General features: G+C 52.2%; 7 protein-coding genes across 7 annotated transcripts; 3 read left to right on the plus strand and 4 right to left on the minus strand.

Annotated features, from left to right (window-relative positions):
• Positions 1-37: 37 nt before the first annotated feature.
• P884DRAFT_332918 (uncharacterized protein) lies at positions 38-2,184 on the minus strand. Its single transcript, XM_069445817.1, has 3 exons — positions 1,383-2,184; positions 800-1,282; positions 38-736 (listed from the first exon to the last, which is right to left on the minus strand). Exons 1-3 carry the CDS (start codon positions 1,973-1,975, stop codon positions 487-489), a joined length of 1,326 nt encoding a protein of 441 aa, XP_069293502.1. The 5' UTR covers positions 1,976-2,184; the 3' UTR covers positions 38-486.
• A 674-nt stretch (positions 2,185-2,858) lies between these two features.
• P884DRAFT_295242 (cytochrome P450) lies at positions 2,859-5,173 on the minus strand. Its single transcript, XM_069444322.1, has 3 exons — positions 4,691-5,173; positions 4,168-4,631; positions 2,859-4,104 (listed from the first exon to the last, which is right to left on the minus strand). The coding sequence occupies exons 1-3, from the start codon at positions 4,975-4,977 to the stop codon at positions 3,071-3,073; spliced, it is 1,785 nt and encodes a 594-aa protein (XP_069293503.1). The 5' UTR covers positions 4,978-5,173; the 3' UTR covers positions 2,859-3,070.
• A 1,108-nt stretch (positions 5,174-6,281) lies between these two features.
• Positions 6,282-8,840, plus strand: P884DRAFT_288170 (general substrate transporter). Its single transcript, XM_069443924.1, has 9 exons — positions 6,282-6,469; positions 6,560-6,856; positions 6,930-7,220; positions 7,303-7,750; positions 7,799-8,067; positions 8,129-8,134; positions 8,168-8,334; positions 8,397-8,460; positions 8,517-8,840. Exons 2-9 carry the CDS (start codon positions 6,662-6,664, stop codon positions 8,658-8,660), a joined length of 1,584 nt encoding a protein of 527 aa, XP_069293504.1. The 5' UTR covers positions 6,282-6,469; positions 6,560-6,661; the 3' UTR covers positions 8,661-8,840.
• Positions 8,841-10,325: 1,485 nt separating this feature from the next.
• On the plus strand, positions 10,326-12,476 carry P884DRAFT_232707 (cytochrome P450 monooxygenase). The gene is made up of 4 exons (XM_069439858.1): positions 10,326-10,637; positions 10,703-11,833; positions 11,895-12,076; positions 12,137-12,476. The coding sequence occupies exons 1-4, from the start codon at positions 10,554-10,556 to the stop codon at positions 12,297-12,299; spliced, it is 1,560 nt and encodes a 519-aa protein (XP_069293505.1). The 5' UTR covers positions 10,326-10,553; the 3' UTR covers positions 12,300-12,476.
• A 135-nt stretch (positions 12,477-12,611) lies between these two features.
• P884DRAFT_288172 (RTA1 like protein-domain-containing protein) lies at positions 12,612-14,107 on the minus strand. Its single transcript, XM_069443925.1, has 2 exons — positions 13,724-14,107; positions 12,612-13,629 (listed from the first exon to the last, which is right to left on the minus strand). The coding sequence occupies exons 1-2, from the start codon at positions 13,926-13,928 to the stop codon at positions 12,920-12,922; spliced, it is 915 nt and encodes a 304-aa protein (XP_069293506.1). The 5' UTR covers positions 13,929-14,107; the 3' UTR covers positions 12,612-12,919.
• A 610-nt stretch (positions 14,108-14,717) lies between these two features.
• On the plus strand, positions 14,718-16,956 carry P884DRAFT_232712 (uncharacterized protein). Its single transcript, XM_069439859.1, has 5 exons — positions 14,718-14,923; positions 15,101-15,132; positions 15,382-15,555; positions 15,820-16,069; positions 16,201-16,956. Exons 1-5 carry the CDS (start codon positions 14,881-14,883, stop codon positions 16,866-16,868), a joined length of 1,167 nt encoding a protein of 388 aa, XP_069293507.1. The 5' UTR covers positions 14,718-14,880; the 3' UTR covers positions 16,869-16,956.
• Positions 16,957-17,018: 62 nt separating this feature from the next.
• On the minus strand, positions 17,019-19,530 carry P884DRAFT_212378 (glycoside hydrolase family 78 protein; the record flags this gene model as incomplete). Its single annotated transcript, XM_069439144.1, has 2 exons — positions 17,019-19,175; positions 19,255-19,530. 2 exons carry the CDS (start codon positions 19,528-19,530, stop codon positions 17,019-17,021), a joined length of 2,433 nt encoding a protein of 810 aa, XP_069293508.1.
• Positions 19,531-22,692: the final 3,162 nt, after the last annotated feature.

Below are 22,692 nucleotides of genomic sequence, written 5' to 3' on the forward strand. Positions count from 1 at the left end.
GCAAGGTGCTGGTAGACTTGAACGTCCACCCAGCACTCGAGCCCTTCCGACTTCGACCTAATATGACCAGCACCGTACATCCTACACAGTGAATACAGGAAGAGCGCTAGGGAGGCTACATCACCTCCGTGTTAGCGTGGCTTTTCTACCCCTATCATGCTCCTAGCTAAATCGTAGCACGCTAGTTCGGAGGTAGATCATGGCCCAACTAGGGTGCAAACATGCCATTCTCGTGCTATCTCTCACAGGCCCTACTCTAATTAGCTATAATCACGAGCCACCAGCCCGAATCCTCCTTGTAAGAATGTGTCTTGAATATGTCAAAGCAAACTCCATCATAATTACCGCTCAATGCGTGTCAGCTGTTTCCGATATCACCAATGTAGGATGCCTATTCTTTCTAAATGCTAGGCCCCATGCTTATCCAATGCAACCCCCAAGGGGACTTGGATCCAACAGGACTTGCTGCTTCTGAAGCTATCTGTATCATACCGCCACGGGGATGGGCCCGACAGGGAGCAGCTTGACATTCTCAAAGAGTTCCGGCTGCGTGACCTTCTTGAAGATCTCGTCAAACACCTCCTCGGCGTGCTTCTCGGCATCGTGCTGGTGGATCCAGTCCTCGCGCGGGAACGCGATGCTCTTGGGGTCCTTGGCGACCTTTTCCCAGTCTGTTTTGTGCCACCGGTCGCGCGTGGTCTCACCGGTCTTCTGCACCAAGCGGACACGCTCATACCTGTTTTACGGTCAGATGAAATGCGGACACGAGTCTTAGGGCCATCTATCTATGCTTGCTTACCGAATCTCCTGGTGCACCCGAACGGCAGCCGGCACGTTGTTCTTACCGGCTCTCCTCAGGCACACGGCAATCGTCACTCCGTCCTCCATCGCCTGAGTTGCCCCCTGGGCGCTGGTGGGCAGGAACGGATGCGCCGAGTCTCCGACGAGCAAGATCCTCGCATGCTTGCTCACCCAGGTCGGCAGGGGATCGCGGTAGACGAGCTTCCAGTCCACCAGACTCGGCGTCTTCTCGACGATGGCCCGGCAGGTCGGGTCCCAGCCCTCGAGGACCTTGTAGACGTCCTCGAGCTTGCCCGGGAAGGACCAGGACTCATCGATGTCGTGTTCGTCGCGGTGGGTCAAGACCCAGCAGCAATCCTTGCCACCCTTGATGGTGCTGAACAGGAAGTGGACGTCCGGGCCGATCCAGCCGTTGAAAGTGTCGCCATTGATGCAGAACTCGCGTGTGCGAGGGTCTTTGATCATGTCTGTGTTGGGGAACCTGGGACGGGTCAGCGGGAGGCCGAATTACACATACCGGAGTTATTATTTCTTTTTTATTTCGTCTAAAAAACCAGAAAAAACAAACGAAAACAACTTACCACGCCCGCCACACCGCGTATCCGCTGCTCTTCGGCTTGTCTACATATCCTAGCACCAACTCCCTCGCCTTGGACCGCACGCCGTCCGCGCCGATGACGAGGTCGGCGACGACGCGCTCTCCGCTCTTCAGCACGATGCCTGCCTGGTTCTCGTCCTCAAAGTACTCGTTGACAGGCTGGCCCAGGTGGATGGGGATCTTCAGCTCGTCGCGGGCGTATCTGAACACCACTTCGTGCAGTTCGCCGCGGTGGCCGTTGAGCACGGGTGCGTCGGGCTTCTGTTCGGGCGTTGGCTGGTGGTAGACCACCTCGCCCGTGTCCCACTTGTGGATGCGGAAGCCGTAGGAGGACAGGTCGATGCACAGCTCGCGCAGGCGGCGCGCAATCTCGCCATTGGACCAGCGGTAGAAGATGCGCCCGGCGTTGGCCCCGAACGAGATGATGTCACCGAGGGTCTTGAGCTCGGGGAAGTTCTCATAGATGGACACGTCGTGGCCCTGGCGGTGGCACTCGATGGCTGCCGTCAGGCCGCCGAAGCCGGCGCCAACCACAATCACTTTGATGCCGGTTTTTGGAGCCGACGTGGTGGACATGGCGTTAGATATCAGGAGACAGAAAGAAGACCCCTGGATGTGGCTGATTGGAAAGGGATGGCGATGCGACGAGGGGTGTAGTTGAGTCCGGTTGCTCAAAATGGGCAGAATGGCCGTAAGATGATGGTAATCGTCGATATCAGCTTTGCCAACCACGGAAGATCCAAGCCTTGTATCGCAAAGGCCGGCTGGTCTTAATGAAGGCCATATGATGGAACGGTATGGTATGTACATGTATCTATGTACCTATGTATGTACATACATACATGCGCCTCCAATTCCACCCCTGCGAATGGGGGGGTCAGCCTATTCCGGACCGTCGTTGCCTGTTCTGCCTTCTTCCCCTCATCTACCGCGCCTGATGCTTTCCCAACTTGGGGTGGGTGATGCGGGGGTTATCCGAAGCCTCTTCCCCCGCACCCGTCTTTCACCCAAGCTCACTTGGAGTTAGGTTGGCGTTCCCAGCTTTGGCTCGCATCAACGCTCGGACTCGAAATCTGGAAGCCGTTTTCCGTTACACGTTTCAACACCACCACTCTTTCGATTCTCTTTACTCCGTACCGAAGTATTAGTAACTCTTCGCTTGGAAGCATCCGGTCCCAAGTGCTAGAGCGATGCCGTGTGGTCATTAGGCGGTAACCCCCCGGGAAAATGCGAAGCGCTCTCCCCTAATAGCCATTCTTCGCTCTAATTAGGCTCTGGTCGACTGGATCCCCCAAATTGACGAGACCTGATTTGGTAGGTACATACATTCCCAACTAATTCAAGACTGTATGATGCGAGGCCCGTGGAAGCCGACACTTGTTCAAGCAATCGGGGCATCGAAAAAAAAAAAGGTGGAGCTGCCATCGATTCACACTGCTCTTCAAATAATTAATAGACTGCGACCAATGTCAATTTCGCCACGCCTCCGGCCTATGCTACAGTATATTTGTGAGGAAACAAGGACACCAAGCAACGAATCGACAAAAGCAACTCAGTAAAGAGGGCAAGATGAGTTTCATTGATACTCATATTTCTCCTCTGCTTCAGGAGTGCGCTGGTTCAGGCATTACTAGCCCATATTTGTCCGTCTTCTGTATCACTGGCTGCGATCTAAACATCATTGACCTTGACAACCTTGACGTTTCCGTGCTCATCGAGCACGGGCTCCTCCTTCAGCTTCCTCTTCTGCTGTTGATAGAAGGTGCTCATCCGGTACCTGGTCTCGCCGTCGTGAATCTTGAGATCCGCCAATGCTTGCTCCCCTTCCCTCAATATCGCTTCCTTGATCTCCTCACTCCGCGGCACAATCTCGCAGCGGAAGGGCTGCGGCCGCATATTCAGCCCGTTCGTGAAGGCGAATATGTCGACGTCGATCTGCTTTCCTGTCTTGGGATCCTTTGCCTTGCGGATGTTGAATCCCCACAGAAGCCGCGCCACCGTGACCCAGGTCCCCTGCTCGGCCAGCGCCTGGCCGCTGCACACGCGCCGGCCCCAGCCAAAGGTCATGTAGCCCCTGTCGCCGGGAAACGGGCGGTGGTGATCGTTGTCCTCGAAGAACCTGTCCGGGTAGAAGCGGTCCGGGTCCGGGAATTCGCGCTCGTGGTGGTGAATCGCCCACACGTTCCCCTGGACCCAGGACCCGGCGGGAATCAGCCAGCCATTGTACGTGTCATCTTGCGTGGGCGAGTGCGGCTGTCCGCCAATGATGGCCACGCTGCGCCAGCGGAAGACTTCCTTCACAAAGGCGTTGACGTAGGGCAGCCTGGGTGAGTCGTCCCAGTGCGGAGACCGGTTCGGCCCAATGACTCGGTCGATCTCGGCCTGGGCCTTCTCCATGGCATCAGGAAACGCGCAGCACGCGAGGACGAAGGTGACCAGTGTGCTCGAGGAGGTGTCCGCACCGGCCCCGAATAGGTTGCCGGTCAGACCCGAGAGCTCATTGATAGGGAGGTTGTATTTCTTGGCCTCGTCAAAGAGGGTCTTGACGTACGGCGTTGGCATCGAGGCCTGCTCGGAAGGCGATTTCTGGTTGTACTGCTCAATCGCTTCCTCTGCTAGGGTGTAGAAGAAGTAGTGGCCCCCTTTTTGGCTGCGAGTGCCGAGTCCCTTGAACCAAGGCATAAACCGCGGGAACTTGGCCAGGACTAATAGTCATTGGTTAGAGACGGTCCCGTGTATGAGCCACGGCGGGGACAAGGGCCACCTACTGGGGAATGTCTCGAGAAGCATTGGAAAAGACTTCCCGGGAACGTTCAAATCGGCGGCCAGCTGCATCAAGGCGATTACCTCGGTGATGATGGGGTCGTTATAGCTCGCTACCCGCCGGCCAAACGCAATGATGGACACGACGCTGGTCGCATACCGCTCCAGGTGCTTCACGTACTCCTTCGGCTCGCGGAGTAGGTCATAGGCAACGATCTTGCTCTCGTTGTTCTGGATCTCTCGGTAACCGCGGACCGACTGTACGCCGACGCCCACGTGCATCAGCTTACGATGAATACGCCAATGGTCCCGCTCCTGCTGGTTCCGGATCCTCATGGTGACCAGGTTCGCCTGGCCGCTGCCAAGTTCGCCAAAGACAACCATACGAGGCCGCGAAGCATAGATCTGCGCCTTCTTTTCCAAGATGTCGTGAGCGCACCAGGCATCGTTGATCCAAATAGTCGGGTTCCTGTGGCGAACGGGTCAGTCACGTCCCGATCAGCTCCGCTCGAGATTGCTAGTACTGACCGTCCGATCCAAAATGTAATCAATGGGGCGTTGTACTTCTTGGACAGCTCCTCGAAATACAACCATGGCTTCGTGTCGGGAAGCGTAAACGTGTTGCCAACGATAGGCCAGGGAAAGGGGCCGGGCGGCATCTTCGACCTGAGATAGAGCATGTGGGCGTAGTCGGCGGCAATAGCCGTCGCTACCACGGCCAGCAAGGCGAGGGCGACATTGAAAAGACCCGCATCGTCGATGGCCGATTGCAACTTGAACAGCGTGAAGCTGTCAATGAGTTTTTCTGAAAGCATTGTTGCACAGCAGCCGCTTTACGACAACGGTTGAGCGCGAATGGAGCCGCGGACCAAGATGGGCGCAGAAGGGACAGAATTTTGCAACTTCCCGTCCAGTCCTTCTCCCTTCTGGGATGGTAACGAGGTAAGGCTGTCTTCTGTCTGACAGAATAAAACAAAAGCGTTATGGCGGGAGGGGCAGGATTTGAATGGGAGCTTGGCAAGCTTGGCCTTCTAGAACGCAGACAAGAAGACTGTGGTAATTAACCATCACTGAATACATGTGTATGACCGACCATGGCCGTGGGGCTGTTCAGGAAACCCATAGCCCTTACACTTGTCAAGAATGGACAATCTCGGTAGCAAATTTATATCCCGTGCGTGGAGAGCATGTAGATGCCGTCAGAAGAGAGTACACTAGCGTGCAAGCAGGAAGCGGGGTCCCACCGTTCACGTGGTGAGACTGGAGAGCCAGCAGATCCTGTTCGGTGGGTCATCTGTGTGTCAAAAGTCCGAATTGGAACCTGCCATGGTCTCAATGCGGAAAGTCCCCAAACTCACAACCGGCAGTCGAAAGATGGCTGAGGCATGTCTTGACGAGGGATTCAGTGAAGGAAGCTGTGTATGTTGCTTCGGACCTCCTCGAAAATATTCCTGTCTTAGAAAGCGAAATCCGATGGAAAGGGAAGACCCTGGTTATTATTAATTACTTAATACTCTGGACTCTACTCTGGATGGATACAGCCTCCAATGACACCCACAACAACTCGAAACTTCGGTGCATGATCTCCCTCTGGGCTACATTGCATGTCTAATTACAAGTAGCCATGCAGTACCGCATGTTACTACACAAAGGTCGGTTGTTTTTGCCGTTGTTGATTTTTCCGCCGCGACCCCTCCAAACGATGGCGGCTGGCTTTGAGAGTGGTTGGCTAAAGACCGGCAATTCCATCTCAATTTCTCATTCGATGGAGGCTGAACACAGAGAGTAACTCCGAAGATCGACGGGTCGCACCGATACGACTCTATCGGGCTTAGCATGCCACTGGCTCTCCCGTGATTCCCCCAGATTACTTCGTACCATGGTTGCTAACGACTCGCACGGCCAACCAAGTTTCAAATTGACGCGCCACATAAGCTACCTGTTCCGCACTAGGAGGATAATGATAATAAAACACGGCTATGCCGTTTCCTGGCTGGATCGGGCGCCATGGATGCCCCACTTCGGGTCTCCCGTACTGTGTACTTTGTTCATACTACATAATTACACAATAAGGTGCGCATCCCAGATCGCCTTCAACGAGCTTGTTTAGATAGCCACCCGGGTGTTGAACATGTGACGCTGTCTGCGAGATTGATGGTAAAGCCGTAAAAGCAGGCTAAGCGTCATAGCACACGGCGCCGATGAGGGGAACATTCACGATCTGTCGCATAAGTATGTCGTACAGTCCTGCCCAACGGGACTCAGAAGGCGGTAATACCACTTCCATGGGCCTGGGCCTGGCAAGAGGTACTGCGTTAGATTGACTTGGGCAGGACTGTGACGAACCTTGTCGTTGGGCATGCGGAGATATCCGCTAATATTTGTCTTCCGTTTCAGAAACCCAATAACTCCATATCAGCACGCGCTGCCGTCGACCTTGCTCCTTGGGGTGGCTCGTCCGCTTTCTCAGTTGGCCGCTCGACCCTCGGAACAACCAAGATGGGCGAAGAGAAGCAGACGTCGTCGCCGACCGGCCCAGGCCATTCCGGCAGCGAGTCGGGAGAGCAGCCTTACACCATTGCCCACCACTGGAAATGTCTGGCAGCATGTACGCTGATGTCGCTCTGCCCTTTTCAATACGGCCTCGACTTTGGCTTGATCGGCGGGCTCCAGGCCATGGTTGGATTTCTTGAAGTAATTGTCTTCCCGCCGGCGCTCGCCCTTTCCCCATAACCCTGCAACAAACAACTGATGACCCGCTACCTAGGTGTTTGGATACGCAGACGCCAGTGTTCCGGGAGGATGGAACATCTCCACGGAGCGGCAACAGCTCATTTCGTCGCTCATGACTCTCGGGGCCTTCCTTAGCTCCTCCATGGCCGGAACCATGGCCACCATCATGTCCCGGAAGATGACAGTCTGGGTGGCGAGCGCCCTGTGCGTAGTCTCCAATGTACTTATGATGTCCACGACGAGTATTGGGGGCTTATATGCCGGCCGTCTGCTGCTAGGCATTGCCAATGGCATGTTCATGACCTTCTCCCAGCTCTACATACAGGTAAGCCCGGTGGTGTCGTAACATCGGGAAGTTGGAGCACGTTCTTGTGCTGGTCACTAATTAACACCTCCGAACTATCTAGGAATGCTCCCCGGCCCGCTATCGGGGCCTTATGATCTCGTCCTTTCAGATCTGGACCTCCGTCGGCAGCCTTGTGGGCACGATCATTGACAATTTCACCGCAAAAATTGACGGCCGCAATGCCTACCTGATCCCTTTGGGGCTAATATACATAATGCCCGTCATAATGAGTCTCGGTTTACTCCTTATTCCTGAGTCCCCTCGGTGGTTGGCCCAACACGGGAAGCTAGACCAGGCGCGCAAGGCGCTGCGCTGGCACCGCCCAGGCACCGACGCCGAAATTGACCGCGAGATGAAGGACATCCAAGCTTCCTTGGAGATGGAGAAAGCCAGAGAGAAGAATGTTGTCGTGTTGGATATGTTTCGTAACCCCGTGGATCGGAGGCGAACCATCCTCGCTACCTGCGCTCTAACCGTTCAAGGGGCGTCAGGAGCCATGTACATGATCGGTAAGTTGCTGCCCGCCAGGACGTCGCCAACGTGCTGACACTAGCTAGCCTACGGAACATACTTCTTTCAGATGGCCGGTATCGGCGATGCATTTGCAAACTCGTGCATCCTCATCTCGGTCGGCGTCGTCGCCATCATGATCAATAGCGCCCTCGTCACCCACTTTGGCCGTCGCCGCGTATTCCTGATCACCGGCTTGCTGCTCTGCGGGCTTGCCCAACTTCTCACCGCTGTTGTGTACCAGGTGAAGCCAGGCGCAAAGTCCACGGGCAAGGCCATCGTTGCGTTAGCGGTGATCTATATCCTCGGCTACAATGTCCGTCGAGCCCCTCGACATTGTCATGTCTCTTAGAATCGTCTTGCTGACGACTTCCTAGGGCATGGTTGCAACATATGCCTAGGTCTCCGGCGGCGAGCTCCCATCCCAGCGTTTGCGTTCCTACACTTTTGGCCTCGCCACCGCCGTTGGCTTCTTCGCTGCCTGGCTCACCACGTTTACCGCTCCGTATTTCATAAACCCGGAGTCACTTAATTGGGGTCCCAAATACGGTTATATCTGGACGCCATCATGCTGGATATCAGCGTGAGTTTTTCTGGAGCCAGAGATCTTTCTCCTAAACCATTTGTTGACCAGGTGTTTGCCAGTCTTTGGGTATACTTGTTCCTACCAGAGGTCAAGGATCGGACTCTGGAAGAGATTGACGAGATGGTATGTTGCTTTTCGCATCCACACAAGCGTTCGCCTGGTTCTGACAAAGATCTCAGTTTGAGGCTCGTCTCCCAGCGAGAAGCTTCCGCCGGTATGTCTGTGTTGGCCTAGGCGGGGGAACAACCCGCGACGCTTCTGGCTCAGTGTCCACAGACAAGGAGGCTGTCGAAGTTCAGCACCAGGAGGTTTCGAAGGCCTGAACAGGAGATGGAAGACACGAGGAGCGATGGAAGTATATTCTACGCTCTTATGAGGCCAGCCTGTAGTAGCAGCATCTTAGCAAACAATGGCGGTGCAAAGAGGAGGAGAAAAGCAACAAGAAATACCCGAGAGTAAATAAGCAGTATATGCCAGTGAAATTGATCAACTCATAGTCTAGGATTTATACTATCAGCTGCCTGACTTAATTAGATAATCATTGTAGCACTATCTTCATCCTATCATGGTGGGCGTGTTTGGTATGGTGCTATGTGACAAAAACAATATACAATTTCCGAAGATTGTGAGTAAGGTTAGATAGTAGATACCTGTTCGTCGAAATAAAAGCCCTAGATAGCTAAGCGGTGATTAGTATTTAGAACTTCTTACCCCTTTTTAACAGGCCTAGAAGATCTATACTAAGTACATTCGCAAAGCCCTTACCTATAGGGCCTCTAGCTTCTATAAGCCTACCAAGCCAGGGGGCTAGCCCGAAGGCCCTGCTAAGGTACTATCAAAGGCCTAATACCGGGCCCTTCGAGTAGTAACCAGGGCCTATAAGGTAATCCCTATCTAGTGCCTTAAGACAGAAGCCTAGGTACTGCCCCTCGACCTCTATCTTAATAAACGGCTAGCTAACTTCGAAGCCAAGCTTGACCGACCCCTCCTATAGCTAGGGACCGGCCTAGGGACCCCCTAGGTCCTGGTAAGATCCCTTATCTAATAGGCCTATAATAGGCTTAGATAGAGGTTCTAGAGGTTGAGGATGAGGATAGATAGCTAGGGGCTAAAGCCTATAGCCCTTGGGGCTATAAGGGCTATAGCCTAATAGTAGGTTTAAGATGGCTATAGGGGGAGCTTACTCCCTATAGCTATAACGCTACAAATAACCATTCGAATATATAGGCTTAATTCCTGGTTTGGCTAGTGGTTTGCCATCAATTTATATATAAAATCGTATAGATTGAGGTCTATATTGTTAAGTTATAGGATATTAAAGAAAAGGTAGGATACGCATAGGTGTCGCGAAACTCGTTTAAGTGGGTTAGGCGGCCCTAGACTTTTGACCCCTGATTGTAACACAGGTAGGTTTTGGGACGCGAGGTTTGCCAACTAATTATCCCGAATGTGGGGCATTCCGAATGCAGGGAGTTCCGAATCTGGGGATCCAACTTGGTAGTGGATAACTAAGCTCTCCTGATCTGTCGTTATTGACCTGCTATAAATACTGCCTGACAGAGAACATGGCGTTGTAATACATAATCCGTACTTCCTGCTACTCTTGGGCTGAGTCCTGGATAGTGGCTACTATAACAAGTAAGCGCTTAACCCGCCGAAGGCCAATATTTCGTCGTCATCCTATAGAAATGAAGGGATATCAATGACATGCTTTTTGAAGAATCTCTTGTCTTGGGTAGCTGGAAGACGACATATGGGGAGAGATGGCCACTCAGCTTAGGGCCTTGTCGCAACCTCTCTCTCATTGGCTCGGCTCGGTCGGCCCCGTCGAAACAGGTGATATGACTACGTATATGCTTTTTCTCGCCTTCCCGATACATGTTGGCAGGTTCGGACCAGAAATCGCTCAAAAAGACGTGCATGTCTCGGGTTCCTTGCTTTATACTGTCGCAATGGGAGCTGCATCGGTCTTAGAGATCGGCCGAGCAGGGTGTTATGCGACTCACCTCCCGGGGCACGTGATTCCTTATATGCCGTGGAACGTTGCTGAGCTGTCCTTCGCTTTTGGCGATCGTTAACTACAGCCCCCGCCCCCTTAAGCGCCCCCTTCCTGCGGGGAGCATGAGCTGCTGCTGTGCCGCAAACTTCATCTTCAAGAGCCTTGTGCTACACTACTGCTTCTGCCCTACGTCTCTCCAGCGCCCCGGCCTCGAAGGATGGCCACTTTACGAGCCGAACTCTTAACACCCCTACAGCTCCACCGGGGTCTCGAAGGATGGGCTCTGGTATCCCTTGAATTGGTGCGGCACACTATATAGGTATGAACCGCCAGAGTTATAACTAATAATCGTCGTCCATTTTACAGGGTGTCATCTTGTCCGCCTCCTCCATCATTTATAATGTCTTCTTCCACCCGCTACGGGCTGTACCCGGTCCCAAATCATGGGCAGCTACGCCGTTCCCTTATATCCTTGCCTGGCTGACCGGCCGTCTCCCCATTGTCATCCACGAGCTGCACGAAAAGTATGGCGATGTCGTCCGTGTGGCGCCTAACCGTCTCTCCTTCACCCACCCCGATGCCTGGAACGCCATTCGCGGCCATCGTAAGAACGGACAGGGAGAACATGGCAAGGATCCGACTTTTTACGCTATGGCTGTGCGTAACATTCTCGGAGCACCCCGGGCGGACCATTCCCGCTTCCGAAGGATCCTGTCCCATGGCTTCTCGGCCAAGAGCATGCAAGACCAGCAGCCCCTGATCACGCGCTACGTTGATCTGCTGATGCAACGGCTGAAGGAGAAGACACACGGCAGAGACGGAGAGCCTCAGCCTGCCGTAGCAGACCTCGCCGCCTGGTTCAACTTCACCACGTTCGACGTGATCGGCGACCTGGCGTTTGGAGAGCCTTTCGGCTGCCTGGAGCAATCGAGGTACCACGTATGGGTCAGAACCATCTTTGAGTCGACCGGACAAGTTGGGGCCATGTTAGCGCTTCAGTGGACGATCCCTCCTCTGTTCGCGATGTTAAGGCACATTAACCCCCATGGACACCACGTTGGCGCTGCCTTTGAAAGGCAGACTCAGTACGCCCGTGATAAGATCACCAAGCGACTGGCCCTCGAGATGTCACGGCCAGATTTTGTTGAGGCAATGGCAACTGCAAAGTCTGACGACGGTAGTCTGCTGGGCATGGATGAAATAGTAGCCAACGCGAGGCTCTTGGTTACCGCGGGAAGCGAAACCACCGCCACGGCACTTTCCGGCGCGGTATATTTCCTGGCACGGCACCCTGAAGTTCAGGCACGGTTGGCCGAGGAGGTCCGGAATAGCTTTGCTTCCGAAGGCGAAATCGACCTCTTCTCGGTCAACAAGCTAAAGTACATGCTCGCGGTCCTGGATGAGGCCATGAGAATGTTTCCTCCTGTTCCCAGCCCGCTTCCAAGAAAATGTCATCCAGGTGGGGATGTCATTTGCGGATATCGAGTCCCCGGGGGGGTAAGATTGCCGCACACTTCCCCTCGTTTCGTTAGTGAAAGCTGACTAACACGTTGCATAGACCTCACTTGATATATGGCCGTTGGCTATGAATTACAGCTCCAGGAACTTCACTGCACCCGACAAGTTTATCCCTGAGCGGTGGTTGGAAGAGGCCGATCCTACGGGGCTGCAGTTCGACAAACGCAGGCAAGCAGCACTGCAGCCATTTTCAGTCGGGCCACGCAATTGCATTGGAAAGAAGTATGGTCTTTTCACAGTGGACTTTGTCAATCAAAACTCCAAGCTAACACCCTGTTCTAGCCTGGCCTACGTCGAGATGAGATTGATTCTTGCGAGATTGATCTGGAACTATGATCTCGCTTTCGCGGACCAAGAAACCTCGGAGAACTTCCTACGCTGCAAAGCCTATACCCTGTGGATGAAGGGACCACTAAACATTCGACTGATTCCAGTCAGGAAATGAATCTAGATAAACCGAGTTGGCGCGAGGCTCATGCGAGGTACATATATTTCTTCTAATTATGTTAACAAGGTGCATCTGCACACTTGATGGTATCATAGGCAGATTGACTTCTCATTTTCTTATCCGAGCATAGTTATACCCTATGGACTCTTGTTATCAGCTACAAGCTTTTTTTTTCGATGTAGATAGGCAACGAACTGCTTACACCTCTAAGATGTTTGGCCAATTACTCGCTATCTGTTAGGAGGGAGCCCATTTGGTGATCTATCTATGTCCTTCCCACCTATGATAATAATTACTCCTAGTTTGCGCCGCTGAAAGGTGTAGATCCCTTAGCGCCGCTGACTTTAAGGTCCTACATATCGAATACGAGATGGGTGGTAGCTGTAAACAACCTCGCCGTTCCGGGACGTGAACATCTCCAGACATCTATAGGACGGCTATGTGAGTGTGAGTCGGCAATCGACATCTCTCTCCTCTTTCTTCCTCTATATAGTACCTCCCACACCTTGTCCTCGCCCGTCTCGACAGATCATGCACCTTCCCGAAACACGCTACGGCCGCTCTGCTCTGGCTGCGACCACAACACGCAATGGTCACTGGTGCAGCCCAGAGTTGGTTTAAATACCATATGGACGCGGCACCATCCCCGGTCCATCGCTGTCTCGGCTTGACAGCATCTCCATAGCGCTGTCACGTTTCCCGACTTTGGATGGCTCGAGGTCGTCGACGTAGAAGACGAAAAAGATGGCCATGACAGAGGCCATGAGCAGAGCATCGAAGACATAGAGGAAAATCTCGTGTGAGATGAGATAGCCCCTGTTCCCCTGGAGGTATTCAACCACACGGAAGATGCTTCGCACCATGATGATGGCGCTGGCAACGTACAGGACAGTCAAATGGCGTTTCCATCGGATTAAAGAATGTTGTCGATCAGAACCGCTGGATTGGCTAAAACGGGTGTGGAATACGACAGTGGTGACGAGAAAGAAGCCGAACATGAAGATCTGGATGAAGAGACCGACGATGATGATCTTCTCGCCGATGTCGAACAACTCCAAAGTGCCGGCCGCCTGAATGCCGCCGCCACCAGCCTGCATAAGGAAGGACAGGACATCGCCAACAACAAAAATCTTGGTCATCCACTTGACCGGGATGATGGATGTTGGCTCGGCGTGCAAAGTGCGGATCAACCGTCCAAGGATCATGTAGATGGATGCCGCGTATAAGGCCGGTGCGATGAGAATGAGAATGGCTTGCATTACGAAACCACCAATGGCCATATTGTCGAAGTGGGACCAGACCCGACCACAATAACCGATCACCTGAACTGTGAACCGAGACAGAAACGTCTTGTTAGTATAATGTCCGGAAAGGCGTTACTGCTGTAATTTAAGCGGGACCATGGCCAAGAGGGTACGTACAGCAACCGCCGACGGTAAAGGCGGTAAAGTAGAATGAGCGATGGCGGTATATACGCCAGATATGAAGCAACGTGAGGATTGAGAAAACGATGATGGCAGTAATGGCAGCTGGTAGCGACAGCTTATATCGATACAAGGCGAAATCGAGGAGTTCGGCCCCCGAGGTCCCGGCTCCGGCGCCAGCTGAGGTCGTCGAGTTCTCCATTCTAGTCGTTCGAGGAATTCTCAATGTCCAGGTTGTCAAAGAATGGCTGACTCGTTTATATCTGGACAATTGACTTCCTGGCTGTTTGAGAAAGGGAAGTGTCTATGGACAGACAAAGAGACTCCTTGAAGACAGACGAATAAGAGAGAGGAAAGCGATCGGTGTTGTGGGAACGGGGGTCAATGGTATAAACATCCTCGGTCATGCTGTCGAACTCCGTGTGTTCGGCGGAGGAAAGGGAACAGGTCCACGAGGTAGCATCAGGATCGGTTGCAGGGTTCAACTTAATAGTAAAGCAATCGGGACAGCGCTAGAGAAGGCATTTGCCAAGAGGGGAAGCCATTTTCCATGTTTGCCCATGCTCATCTACCTATCCGAGGAATACGCCCAACTCTCGTACCTAAACGAGCGACTATAACGACTATCTCGTCACAGCCTCGCAACGAATCTGTGAAAACCCACCAGGGGCTCGGATACTTCCGAAGCCGCTGTTCGGACCGATAGCGTAGATTCCAGAAGGCGAATATCATAACAAAGAAAGAAAAGGGGATAAACCTCATACAGGATCCTCTTCGCCTTGCTGCCCACAAAAATTGAACTAAACCAGTAAAAAGGAAAATCCACACTGTGCATTGAAGGTAAAGGCAGGGATCATTGTCTGACGAAACATACTGTGGATCAATCAGAGGTCTTACACATATTAGTTACGGCGGGCCACGTATCCGCCGTATTTTGTTCGGATAAATCCGAGCCTCCAACCCACCTTCTTCGACCCTCTATCAGCAACATCCGCAGCCGCGCTCTCATCACGTAGGTCCGCCGCAGCCGTGGTAGCCGTCACAGCCGTCATTTAGAAGGCGACGACACATCAGCGTTGCAAATCTCAGGCGTGAGTGACGTGACACCCCTGGCCACGTCTTGCGCCCGTCGCAGCCTCCATAATCGCCACATCATGACCGTCACGAAACGCAGAACACATCACAAGAGCCGCCTGGGTAAGTCAGTTTTCAGCCTCTTGGACCTTCTAACACTGATATAGTAGGCCATTATTACGTAATGTGCTCGCTCGCCCTGCCAACCAAGCCCACAACAGTCTTTGCCATTTTGCTTTTCTGCCAGGAATTACCCAGGCAGGCATTTCGTTTGTTAACAAGCTAATTAATTGCTTCTAGGCTGTAAGAACTGCAAGACTCGGAAAATCAAGGTAAGCATCACGCATTCCGTATCCTCAGATCATACATCCCGGGGACGGACTGGAGCCGAAGGACACGGAACATGGCTTCCTCCCAGCGCCACTACTAAGGAGCGTGGCATTCGATATCTTGGCGCTATCTGTGTTACAGGGGCTCGTCCACCATGAATCGCCACTCGCTCAGTCCAGATATCTGAGGCAGCCAGCCAGTCAAAGCTCTGGCCCTAATTAACACTAACACTTGGTGATGCCTCGGTATAGTGTGACGAGAAGAAGCCGTCATGTTCGAACTGCATCCGGCGCAAAGTAGACTGCGACTTCACTGCAGTCGGGACTCCGCAGCCGAGTTTGTCTCCCACAGGCCTGAGTATGACGGATTTAGAACTGCTGCATAATTACACGACCATCACCTACCTGACTCTGTCAGAAAGCCCAGTACGTCTGCCGTCTGTCTTCGACCTTCCCTGCAATTAAGTCTCTCCAGCTCAAGCCAAACCGTCCTTGAGCACTAGGACCATTGGGCAATCCCTTTTTTGTTTTCTTTTCTTTTTCGCCTGCTTTCTTTTTTTCTTTCTTTCTTTCTTTTTTTTTTTGTGTGTGCGTGTGTGTGTGTTTGGGGGGGGGGGGGAGATAGAGAGAGCGAGATGGAGAGAGAGAGATGACACGTCTAAGCTGACAAACAACCTCATTTTCAAACAGATCATAAGGCAGTTTTACCGAGACACAGTGGTGCAGGCGGGACTCGAGTACGACTACATCATGAGGGGTGTGCTGGCTCTGTCGGGTCTTCACCTCGCCCACCACCGCCAGCACATGCGCGACCACTACCTCGCCGCCGCCATCACCCACCACCAGGCCGCATCACAGGCTACCATCCCCCTCGTGCCGAATGCGACGCCCAAGAACGCGCAGGTGCTGTTCCTCTTCTCAGTCTTGACGACTTACTACGGTGAGTGCGTTTCTTGTGTCTCCCCCTCGGGTCTGCTTTGTCCATCCCGATTCAAATTATTTCCCCGATCCTCCCCACCTTGACAAAACCACCCACAGAGTGAGTAACTCACACGGCTAGTGTGTCTATAGCGCTTGGCTGGCCACGCAAATCCGACGATACCCTCCTCCTCCGAGAGAACGCGGGCTTTCCCGACTGGATGTATCTGCTCCGCGGGACCAAAGGCTTCATCGAGCTGGCGGGGGTGCCAACGGGTGGGCCGATGGCGCCGCTGTTCTCGCATTCGATCGCTCGCTTCCAGCTGCGCGAGGGGCCTGAAGCATCCAACTCGTCTGCGAACGCGGCGCTGGCGGAGCTGGAGGAGGTCGTTGCGCGACGGCCGCTGGAGGACGAGACGCTGCGCGGGGTTTACATGCGGGCCATCGCCGAGTTGAAAAAATCGTTTGGCCAGGCCGAGGCGTGCGCGGCGCAGTACGAGATGGCGGATGCCTTCATTTGGGTGTTTCTGATGGCGGAGGACCTGCTGCCGTTGCTACGGACGCCCACTCAGGAGGCTGTGGCTATCTTTGCCTATTTTTGTGTGCTACTGAAGAAGCTGGATGGCCACTGGTGGATGCAAGGCTGGGGCGCACATCTCATAGCCCATGCCTACGACCTGCTGGACGATGAGGGCCGGCTGTTGATTCGCTGGGCTGTGCAGGAGATTGGATGGGTGCCGCCGTTGGCTACAGAACGCTTGGGAGGCGAGACGTCAACGTACGGCAACTCCCAAGAAATCGCGGGGACATCAACGTTGTGAATTCAATGATGCGTGTGCGGTCTGAAAGTGTCGTTGATGCTTGTACTTACTTATCCAACATGATTATGTAGACTAATGTGAGACGTACAACCTCGAAAGACAATACCCCCTTGGCTTCTCATTCTCAATTACCGTGTTGCATCTACTTACTCATTTTCTTAACTGTATAATGGTGAACTTTGAACCCCCTTTAACCCTCAGAGTTGTGCTGTTGACAACAGAACCATTCACAACGAACTTAGACTGGGTTGCCGGAACCAATAGCGGGTACGGGACATTGACCAACCCTGTGGTGCCGGCAGGAGCCTCGACTGACATAGTGAGGAGGGTTCCACAGAACTCCCAGCTTACACTAAGAGCACCAAGAGGTGTGGGCACCTCACCCCGGGCGGAGCTAAGACCAAGAGTCTGCGGAGAGACTGCCCACTCGGCCCAGCCGGGCTTGGTGGGTTGCGCACCGAGCACGAAACGGCTCAGCTCAGCCGTCGGGCCCGCGCTCCATCCGTGGCACAAACTCGTATAGACTCCGAAAGCGGGGCGGCCGGATTCGTCCAGGGTCTCCCAGAAACAGCCGGAGTAGTTGGCGTTGTTGGTATCAGTCATTGGCGCCCACAGCGAGTCAAGCAACTCCCGGGCGGCGGTAGAGTTCTGCGATATGAAGGCGGCGCGGAGATGGTATGTAGAGGCATAAGGACTGATGTATCTCTGGAATCCGTGCTGTAGGACGCCGGAGGAGAAGGCCAGCGGGCCCTTGGGCGTGGAAAGTTCCCTAGACAGGGTGGACAAGATGGTTTCGGACGAGTGGGATGGGTCCAAGTTGACGCCGGCAAGAATAGCGATGGCATTGGAGTCTTGGCCGAACCCGTCCCGGATACTATCGGCGTAGACGTACGCGCCCAGCTCGTCACTCCAGAGGTGCTTATCAATGGCTGCCCGTAGAGCAGCGAGACGGTCTTGGTACACAGAGATGTCGACACCGACATCGGCCAAGAGCCCGACCGTCTCTTGGAGCGCGTATGCGTAGAGGACATTGAACTTGGTGACGACTCCAGACAGGGCAGGGTCGTAGTAGTTCCAGTCTCCGCCGAAGGTGGCGTCGCTGAGGTTGAAGAGGCCGTTCGACAGCGTTTGCGAGTGCGACCAGTCAAGCATTCGCACAATTCTAGGTGCCCACTCCAAGGCCAGGGCGAGATCACCCGTGTGCATGTACGTGTGAGAGACAGCTGTGAGCAAGTTCCACGAGTATCCTATCAGGCCTGTGATGTTGACATCCAAGGGAGTTGAAAGCGGCCGTTGCTGTATCTTGACTGTGGGTATAAAAAAGCCGGGCGTGGCCTGCATCGATGCGAAAAGGTTAAGCGCACCTTCGACAAACTCCAGTCCATGGGTGGAGACCAGGGCGGCAGAGGTGGCGATGTCTAGGTCGCCAGCGTATGCGATACGATCTCGGCGCGAACCGTCAACGGATACATCGAGAGGGTTGGTGCCCAAAAGAAAATCTTTCAGGCAGCTCTTGTCGTTCAAGGGGTGCTGGTAAGTGACAGTGCCCACGGGATCGGTCGCGACGAGGTCTCTGAAGACAGCCTTGTGGCCAAAGGAAGCACCAAGGCCATAGGAGCCATAGAACTTGGAGTACTGGGTAAACTTGAGCACTAGCTCGCCGTTGATGCTTATGGCGATGTCGGTCATAGCGACCTCGACGTGAACGGAGTGCCAGCTGCCAAGAGCGATGGTCACATTCGACGGCACCGTGGCCCTGGTGAGCTCCGTATCCTCGGTAGTCGATCCGACGTAGGCCGCAATTGTCCTCGCTCTAACATCAACTGACATGTAGATTGCCGAGTTGAGAGTGTCAGACAACACGCTGAACCCAAAGCCGCCAATCAGCGGTTTGACCTTGAAGTCGAGGTTATAGGCCGTACTGGTGACGGCAACTTGGGCCCCGTTTGCTTGGGGTGCAAGACTGTCGATCACGGCACCCTCGCTGGTGATTTCCCAAAACTCGGGGATAGAACCTTTGGGTATTTCGGTCAGCTGAATGGTTCTAGCACCGACTGCCCAGATGTCTGTAATGGAGCTGTCGGAGCTCTTGAACGACCCGGGCAGCTTGTCGATCGAAGTCGTGCGGGTGGTGGGAATCACGCCGACATTCTGCAACGTCAGCTCGCCGGGTGAGGATAGATTCAATTTCTGGTATCGAAAGGCCCCTTGGACATGGCGATTGGTGAACTGCTCCGGGCCAACAATGTTGTAACGGTTGACTCGGTACGTGTCCATGGCCGCCGCGAGAGGGACCGGCCCGTCGCCCTGACGCGTGGCGAACCAGCAATTAGCCTCCGACTCATTGAATACAGATGACGATGCGGAAGTAAGGGGCACGGCGCACCATATACAAATCCAAGCCGGCTTTGCTTTCAGAGTACGTGATCTCGAAAACGGTCGTGTCGCCTGTAGCGCCTACGACCTCGAAGGACGGGATGCCCTCTACATTAGCCCCATAATCGAGAACGAGAGTGCCGCTCTCTGTCGTAGTTGACGATAGGACGATCGGTCCATCTTGCGCCGTGATCAACGGAACGTCCGCTTGCGGCAGATGTAGGTGTGTTCGAGTAACGGCGGCGCCTGCGATGGCGGACAGGCCCAGGGAGATCAGGCCGATCATGGAGTGTCCGAGATTGACGCCGTAAATGAAGCACAGGTGAGATGAGAGAAGTAGTTGTTACGGGAAGGACGAAGCTGAGAGCGAAGGAATCGGCGATGTATATATATACCATGAGGTTGAGTTCGAGCTTGTTAATAGAATAATATGTCTGAATTACGGATCACAGGTCGTTACCGAGCAGACTTCATGTCGCGAGCAAGCGATAGGCCAAGAATTCAGTCCCCGCACGGGATCGGAGCTATACGAGAGCAGAAGAACAGAGCGAGAATCGAGGATGCCTCACAAAAACGCGCGGAGTGTACCGAGCGAGCGGACAAGGGATGATAAAACTCCACAGCGAGTAAGTCACCGTTCTCTTGGTTTGCATTAATACATCAACGGCGACTGCCGTACTGTTGCAATTTGAGCGGCGGAGCACGTGGCGGAGCCCCCCATCTTCTGCTGGCTGAGCCTAGCTCAAATGGACCGGGAATTGTTGACTTGGGTTTCGCTTGGCCCTCGTTTAGTCGTATTTTTCCCGATCTTCATTCTTTTGGACCGCATTGATCTCGCTATCTCACATGACACCACACCCCTGTATTTCACGACGATCAAGATCCATACTGGTCTGACGCGGTCTTGACTCGCAACCTGTCAGTCCCGGCACTGAAAGTCTACTCATTCTTGGCTTTTTCTAGATTCTTGTCAGGTTGAACATTACCGATGCTCATCCTTCTACTCCCGTTCCCGAAATTCATGGCACCCGACGCGGCGACTGCAAGGTTTAAAATCTTAAGGTTAGTAGTCTCGGCAACATGGCTGCAACCGAAAAGGTAGGCCACAACATGCGTAGCAGTCAAGTGACTCTTGACGAATCCCCCAAGCTTCGCCTATATACATTGTACGCACGCTCTCGGAATACCTGTACATATCATGTTTACCATGCCGTGGAAGGCAACCCGAGCCTTTCCCCATTCGCTAGTCAAATGAACGCGACGGACATCGAACCCAGCAGCGCAAACTAGCTTACCTATGGCCTGGTTGAGCTCATGCCCTGGCAAGGGTCAGTTAATGAGACCTTCCTTTGGCCCGCCCGTCAAAATAATAGATATATGATGGTTGCAACAGAACTGACACCTCAACATTGGCGATGTAAGTAATCAACGATTAGAGGAAGCAGCAAGGTTTGTAGTGTATAGCGTGCGCCTCCTTCCCAATGAAGACCGGCCGTGTGAACGAACCTCCGTTAAGAACAGGGTCCTATAGGAAGTCGGCCCCTGTCGATAAGTCGGACGCCCTGTTTTTAGGCCACCCCCCCTTTGGGCCACATATACTATTACAGCATTTAGCTGTCAGTAGGTCAGATCTAAATGACCTACTAACAGGGATGATGAGCTAGGGGTCAATATATATTTAGATAATATCCCTAAGTGTATCTAGCACTTAGAAGAATCAACGTATCTTATTACCACTTCTATAGACTATACTAGTTAGTCTAGGAGTACCGCCTATAGCACAAATACTACTATAGTATTATATCTTATAGCTAATCTAAGCTATATTCATTTATAGCCTTTGAGCTATAGTAAGTGGTACCTACTATTAGTTTAAATCTATAATCTTTGTTACTACTCGTTTTCGAACGCTATAAGAGACTACCTATCTAAGGTAAGTAACTATATCCTTCTATTCCAAGTAGGTACCTAAATAGTTAAAAACGATAGTAATAGTAATATTATTAAGAACCGATAAACGAGTCTAAATTATAGTAAGTATATTAGACCTACCGCTTTATTATTAGAAATGCCTACTAACGTTAGGTTTAGAAACTCTCTCTAATAGACCTTTAACTCCTTAAATTAATAGTATCTCTTAAGGAGGCTAATAGATATCCTACTTATACCCAAGACTTCTATAACTACCTAATAGATAAGGATTACCTAGAGTTATAGACTTTTAATAATTATACTCTAAGAGGACTTATAAAGTTGTTATAACATATAGCTATCAATAGGTCAGATCCGACTAACCTACCAACAGAGATAATAAGCCAGGGGTCATAGACATATATTTAGATAGCATCCCTAAGTGCCTCTAGCACTTGGAAGAATCAACACATCTTATTACCACTTCTATAGACTATACCTATTAGTCTAGGAGTACCACCTACGGCACGAATACCACTATAGTATTATATCTTATAGCTAGTCTAAGCTATAGTCATTTATAGCTATTAAGCTATAGCAAGTAGTACCTACTACCGGTTCGAACCTATAATCTTCATTACCATTCGCATTCGAATGCTATAGGAGACTATTTACCCAAGTCAAGCGACTATATCCTTCTACTACAAGCAGACGCCTAAACGGTCAAAAACGATAGCAATAATAATACTATTAAGAACCGATAAACGAGTCTAAACTACGGTAAGTACAATAGACCTACCACTTTATCATCAGAAACGCCTACCAGCGTTAGGTTTAGAAGCTCTCTCTAATAGACCTTTGACTCCTTAAGCTAGTAGTATCTCTCGAGGAGGCTAATAGCCACTCGGCATATACCTAGGACTTTTATAACCTGTCACAGGCCCGGGCTCCACCCGGGCTAATCGATAATAGGCTATACCCGGTTTCGGACCAGACCTATATACGTTTATAGGGCATTCGTAGGGCACGCGCTTAGGACCCGGTTAGGCTCTAACCCAACGCCTAACCGGACCCTAACCGGAGTATATACATACCCCCTATATTAGGAAACGGAACCCCTTTCGGCACCTATACTTACTTTCTCCTCTTTCTTCCCTTAAGGTAGTTAAATAAAACATTATACGCTTATCTATAATTACTATAAGGCTAGTATATTATATTTTAACTACCTTCATTTGATAGTAACCCTCTTAAGCAAACAACTAATAATTTAGTTATAGTAGAATCTAGAGTATATATACCTTCGAGCTCAGCGGAGTTATAGGAACTTATCTACTCCCTCTAAGCGGCAGTAGTATAGTAGAACGCTATAATCGACTCTCTCTAGGCGTCTTAGACTTAACCTATACTAACCCCTGACTCGGTCAGGATATCCCTAGAGAGATAGTAGCCTTAAAGGAAGCGCCTCCTAACCGGAGAACCTTTCGATAGTAAGAAGGAACTTTTTACAGCCTAGAAGAGTATAATAGAATATATC

This window comes from Thermothelomyces heterothallicus (genome assembly GCF_042370625.1).
Source record: "Thermothelomyces heterothallicus CBS 202.75 unplaced genomic scaffold P884_scaffold_41, whole genome shotgun sequence".
NCBI classification, from domain to species: Eukaryota; Fungi; Ascomycota; class Sordariomycetes; order Sordariales; family Chaetomiaceae; genus Thermothelomyces; species Thermothelomyces heterothallicus.

Excerpts from the sequence above, each read along its gene's own strand:
- P884DRAFT_332918 (XM_069445817.1), bottom strand. The coding sequence starts at position 1,975 with ATGTCCACCACGTCGGCTCCAAAAACCGGCATCAAAGTGATTGTGGTT. Across the intron at positions 1,283-1,382 it reads TACGCGGTGTGGCGGGCGTG|GTTCCCCAACACAGACATGA; the intron begins GTAAGTTGTTTT and ends GACCCGTCCCAG. Across the intron at positions 737-799 it reads CGGGTGCACCAGGAGATTCG|GTATGAGCGTGTCCGCTTGG; the intron begins GTAAGCAAGCAT and ends ACCGTAAAACAG.
- P884DRAFT_295242 (XM_069444322.1), bottom strand. The coding sequence starts at position 4,977 with ATGCTTTCAGAAAAACTCATTGACAGCTTCACGCTGTTCAAGTTGCAA. Across the intron at positions 4,632-4,690 it reads ATTACATTTTGGATCGGACG|GAACCCGACTATTTGGATCA; the intron begins GTCAGTACTAGC and ends CGTTCGCCACAG. Across the intron at positions 4,105-4,167 it reads GCTTCTCGAGACATTCCCCA|TCCTGGCCAAGTTCCCGCGG; the intron begins GTAGGTGGCCCT and ends AATGACTATTAG.
- P884DRAFT_232707 (XM_069439858.1), top strand. The coding sequence starts at position 10,554 with ATGGCCACTTTACGAGCCGAACTCTTAACACCCCTACAGCTCCACCGG. Across the intron at positions 11,834-11,894 it reads GATATCGAGTCCCCGGGGGG|ACCTCACTTGATATATGGCC; the intron begins GTAAGATTGCCG and ends CACGTTGCATAG. Across the intron at positions 12,077-12,136 it reads CGCAATTGCATTGGAAAGAA|CCTGGCCTACGTCGAGATGA; the intron begins GTATGGTCTTTT and ends ACCCTGTTCTAG.
- P884DRAFT_232712 (XM_069439859.1), top strand. The coding sequence starts at position 14,881 with ATGACCGTCACGAAACGCAGAACACATCACAAGAGCCGCCTGG. Across the intron at positions 14,924-15,100 it reads ACATCACAAGAGCCGCCTGG|GCTGTAAGAACTGCAAGACT; the intron begins GTAAGTCAGTTT and ends AATTGCTTCTAG. Across the intron at positions 16,070-16,200 it reads AGTCTTGACGACTTACTACG|CGCTTGGCTGGCCACGCAAA; the intron begins GTGAGTGCGTTT and ends GTGTGTCTATAG.
- P884DRAFT_288170 (XM_069443924.1), top strand. The coding sequence starts at position 6,662 with ATGGGCGAAGAGAAGCAGACGTCGTCGCCGACCGGCCCAGGCCATTCC. Across the intron at positions 8,335-8,396 it reads CCATCATGCTGGATATCAGC|TCTTTGGGTATACTTGTTCC; the intron begins GTGAGTTTTTCT and ends GGTGTTTGCCAG. Across the intron at positions 8,461-8,516 it reads TGGAAGAGATTGACGAGATG|TTTGAGGCTCGTCTCCCAGC; the intron begins GTATGTTGCTTT and ends CAAAGATCTCAG.
- P884DRAFT_288172 (XM_069443925.1), bottom strand. The coding sequence starts at position 13,928 with ATGGAGAACTCGACGACCTCAGCTGGCGCCGGAGCCGGGACCTCGGGG. Across the intron at positions 13,630-13,723 it reads CTTTACCGTCGGCGGTTGCT|TTCAGGTGATCGGTTATTGT; the intron begins GTACGTACCCTC and ends CTCGGTTCACAG.